The 4,196-nt window shown below is 53.0% G+C and overlaps 1 protein-coding gene across 1 annotated transcript; it reads left to right on the forward strand.

The window, feature by feature from the left end:
• Positions 1-2,620: 2,620 nt before the first annotated feature.
• Positions 2,621-3,996, forward strand: PTF1A (pancreas associated transcription factor 1a). Its single transcript, XM_007936365.2, has 2 exons — positions 2,621-3,398; positions 3,794-3,996. Exons 1-2 carry the CDS (start codon positions 2,621-2,623, stop codon positions 3,994-3,996), a joined length of 981 nt encoding a protein of 326 aa, XP_007934556.1.
• The last annotated feature ends 200 nt before the right edge of the window (positions 3,997-4,196 follow it).

The raw sequence follows: 4,196 nt of genomic DNA on the forward strand, positions 1-4,196 counted from the left end.
TTTTTTTAAAACATAGTACTAAAATATGCTGGTAGCATAGTGGCTAAAGCACTTGACTGCTAACCAGAAGGCTGGAGGTTCAAACCCACCAGCCATTCCTCGGAAGGAAGGTTGGGCAATCCTACTTCCGTAGTGATACTGCCTCGGAAACCCAAGGAGGGGTCGCTATGAGTCGGGGCGACTTGACAGCACATAACAACAACAACATCATGAAGATAATGATAAACACACTCACCAACTCCCATGACCCTCTGCTTCCTGCAACACATCTGTGACACGAATATACTATTTCAAAAATCTAGATCCATCAGAGAAGGCTTCTTGACCTTTTGCAAGAGTCTTTTTTGTAGGCTCATATCCAGTCATATCATTGGTCAATGGTTATCAGTATTTTGGATAAGGCTTTGAAATCTAGTCATTTGTTAATCCTACAAATCCATAGATTAATCCAAAAGTACAGTTGTATTAGGTTTTAGTCTAATCAAATGAGGGGAGGGGATAGGGGCCTTTAAAATGAAGAGAGACTTGGATGCATACCAGCAGCTGGCTAGATCCATGGTCATGATACCCCACAACAGCTTCCCTCCCTTTGAGATGACAAAGATAAATCTAAACGCAGGAATGACAGCTCAGACTCTGTCCCAGGGAACCAGCCCCCATTTGCATCAGTTTAAGGATAATTACCTCACTAGGAAGGGAGCACAGATTAAGAAAGTAACACATGAAAGAACTTGATAAAAAAAACAGTTAAGTCTCTGGGTTAAAATTGTCTGGACTTTTTGACCATTTCAGTTAGGGTGAGGAGCTCTGCTGGCTTAGTCCCCTAAGGCATTTGACTGCCAACCAGAAGGCTGGAGGTTCAAACCCACCAACCACTCCTTGGAAGGAAGGTTGGGTAATCGACTTCTGTAGTGATACTGCCTGGGAAACTCAAGGAGGAGACTGAGTCGGATCTGACTAAAAGACAGTGAGTTTGGTTTTTTTGTTTTGTTTTGTTTTGGTTAACTTTTTGGTGGTAGAATTCAATTAAATACAATGTAATGTCTAAGAATAAGGAATGGATTTAAATCACTCTTTTTAAGAGGAATGGATTTGGATTTGGAAAAAAGTCTGAATACCCAGTAGAACCTCTGGTGGGACAGGTGTCTGAAAAAGGAAGCAGCTGCTACAGAAAGATGACTACTCTTGTCTCCTGTTGAAGGAATATGCACTTCTTAACTATCCCGGGGTGAAAGCTGTAGCTTTGCTTCTAACAGGATTGCCCTTACCTTGAAAGTGTTCAGATGTACAGTCTGTGATCAAGTATGTCATGGGGCAAAGCACATGAGCTTATGTGTTTCTTTTCTTTTTCTTTTTTTTTTAAAGGTTGACGAAGGAAAACGCATTCACGGATGGTCCCGGTGGCCAGTCAGAAAGGTGAGAAACTCAGTCTTTGAAAACGGTTCACACTCTGCCCTTTAACCTCAATGCCCTCCCACCGGACTGCTCCGGAGCAGTAGATTCAATTGACTTCTTTTGTATCGGGTTTTATTGCTCAGAACCCCTAGGGTCTTATTTGCTCTCAGAAGAAACGTGCCCCACTGAGCTGCTCTCAGAGGCAGCCCCTCCTCTTTCCCCATTTCTTTTTCCGGGGGAGGGGACAATGTCTCTCCGGGGCAGGGACCTGGCACCCGAGTCTGGCTTCATGAAGAGTGGCGTCCCGCAGGCGAGCCTCTAGGCCCAGCGCAGCGTCTAGAACGCCTTTGGAGCTAGACAGAAGCAACTTCCCACACCACCCGCACTCACTCTGCAAACCTTGCAAGAATCTTTGAAAGGTCCAGTAACGCGATAAAATCCCCTACCAAAATCCAATACTGCGCGCGCCCGGGGGACAGGGGTGCAGAAATGCTCTAAACCTTCACTTTACTGCAGTCGTCCCGGAACAGCTCAGCCTGAGGGCGATTTATGCGCCAACTCGGAAGTAGAGAGCTCGGTGGGTAATCAACCCTCGGCCATTAGAGGTAATCTGGAAGCATCCCTAAGACCTTCGGTGGCTGCGCAGAAAACAGCGAGTGCGGCTGCCCAGACCCAAGCGCGGGAAAGGGCCGCCCTCCGCAGCGCGCGCGGGCGGGGTACTGACCCCTCAGGCTGCAGGTGTCCCTGAAGCTGCACAGTGGGCAGGTACAAAAAGGCGCTGGAAGGACTGTGAAAGAGGAGAAGTTGGAGCCCATGAGCCGCGCGGGCCCCGCCTCTTCTACCCCGGAGCGCCCAAAGAGAGGAAAGCGCCCCCCCACCTCCGCCTGCCAGGCCTCTCCCCCCCCCCCCGCTGGCACCTCACACACTGTGATTGGCTGGCGCGGCGGGTCCCTGGCACGCGCCTGTGGATGTAGTTATAAGAATCCTCGCGTGCCGGCCCTCAGCTCCAGCTAGTCTGCGACAGCCCTCCCCAGAGCGGGACAGAGCTTTGCGGCCGCTGGCACTCCAGGGAGGTCTTGGGGCGGCCAGCTGAGAGTGCAGACCTCACTCCCTCCAGCGCAGGACTTGGGAAGGAGGGGGTGCCAGAAAAGCAAGAACCGAGAAATAAAAATTTAAAAGAATTACCTCAGGCAATAAGTACCTCAAACCCACGGCTGCGGAGAGCATGGACGCAGTGCTGCTAGAGCACTTTCCCGGGGGTCTGGACACCTTCCCGTCTCCCTATTTCGACGAGGAGGACTTCTTCACTGACCAGTCCTCTCGGGACCCTCTGGAGGACGGAGATGAGCTGCTGGCGGACGAGCAGGCCGAGGTGGAGTTCCTCAGCCACCAGCTCCACGAGTACTGCTACCGCGACGGGGCGTGCCTGCTACTGCAGTCCGCGCCCTCTGCGGCCCCGCACGCTCTAGCCCCGTTGCCCTCTGGGGGCTCCGGGGAGCTGGAGGACCGCGGTGGCTACTGCTGCGAGGCGGGGGCGCCCCCCGGCGGCTTCCCCTTCTCACCTGGCTCCCCGCCCTCGTGCCTGGCCTATCCGTGCGCCGGGGCGGCTGTCTTGTCCCCTGCGTCTAGGCTGCGTGGCCTGAGTGGGGCGGCGGCGGCCGCCGCACGGCGGCGGCGGCGAGTGCGCTCTGAGGCGGAGCTACAGCAGCTGAGACAAGCGGCCAATGTGCGCGAGCGGCGACGCATGCAGTCCATCAACGATGCCTTCGAGGGGCTGCGCTCGCACATCCCCACGCTGCCCTATGAGAAACGCCTTTCCAAGGTGGACACGCTGCGCCTGGCCATCGGCTACATTAACTTCCTCAGCGAGCTCGTGCAGGCCGACCTGCCACTGCGCGGCGGCGGCGCGGGCGGCTGCGGGGGTCCTGGCGGCGGCGGCCGCCTGGGCGGAGACAGCCGGGGCAGTCAGGCTCAAAAGGTCATCATCTGCCATCGGGGGACTCGTAAGTGCCTCCGTAGCCCAGCTCAGGGAGGCGGGGACGGTCATGGGACGGCCCCAAGGGGCTGGGTGAAAAGATTGAGGAGCCAACTGACGGACGGACCGACGGTTGGTCCGTGGGCAAGGGCAATCTTGAGCGCGAGCTCACGTTTCTCAGGTTTTCCTGCTACTTTGACTGTGGCTTGAAGGGCGCTTGTCCGCCAGTCTTACAACTCTTAGGAATCCCGGGACCGGGTGCTGGGAGTTTGAGGGGTAGAGGAAGAGGGGTGGGGGCATAACGTTAAGAAAGAAGCCTGTTCAGTCGAGGTGCCTAGGAGGGGATCCTGAAAGACTGGATGGGGCCACTGGGAATGTGATTGGACCTTCACAGTCTGTTTTCTTTTTTCCTCACTTCCCCAGGGTCCCCCTCCCCCAGCGACCCAGATTATGGCCTCCCTCCCCTTGCAGGACACTCGCTTTCATGGACAGATGAAAAACAGCTTAAAGAACAAAATATTATCCGAACAGCCAAAGTGTGGACCCCAGAGGACCCCCGAAAACTCAACAGCAAATCTTCCCTCAACGACATAGAAAATGAACCCCCCTTTGAGTTTGTGTCCTGATAAATCCCGGATTTGGCTGAAGATCTGGTTACGTGTCTGTGCATATTGTACATGTGAATATGATGAAAATGTAATTTAAGAATCAGTTTTTTTTCTAATGGCAATCAACTGTTTGTTATTTATCTATTTATTATTCTGTTGAGTTAATGAAATAGATTATGTTTTTAAGTATATAATTTATATAATTTATCCTGATTTTC

The sequence above is a fragment of the Orycteropus afer genome, unplaced genomic scaffold (genome assembly GCF_000298275.1).
Source record: "Orycteropus afer afer isolate SDZICR_OR568_19922 unplaced genomic scaffold, OryAfe1.0 scaffold00035, whole genome shotgun sequence".
Lineage (NCBI taxonomy): Eukaryota > Metazoa > Chordata > Mammalia > Tubulidentata > Orycteropodidae > Orycteropus > Orycteropus afer.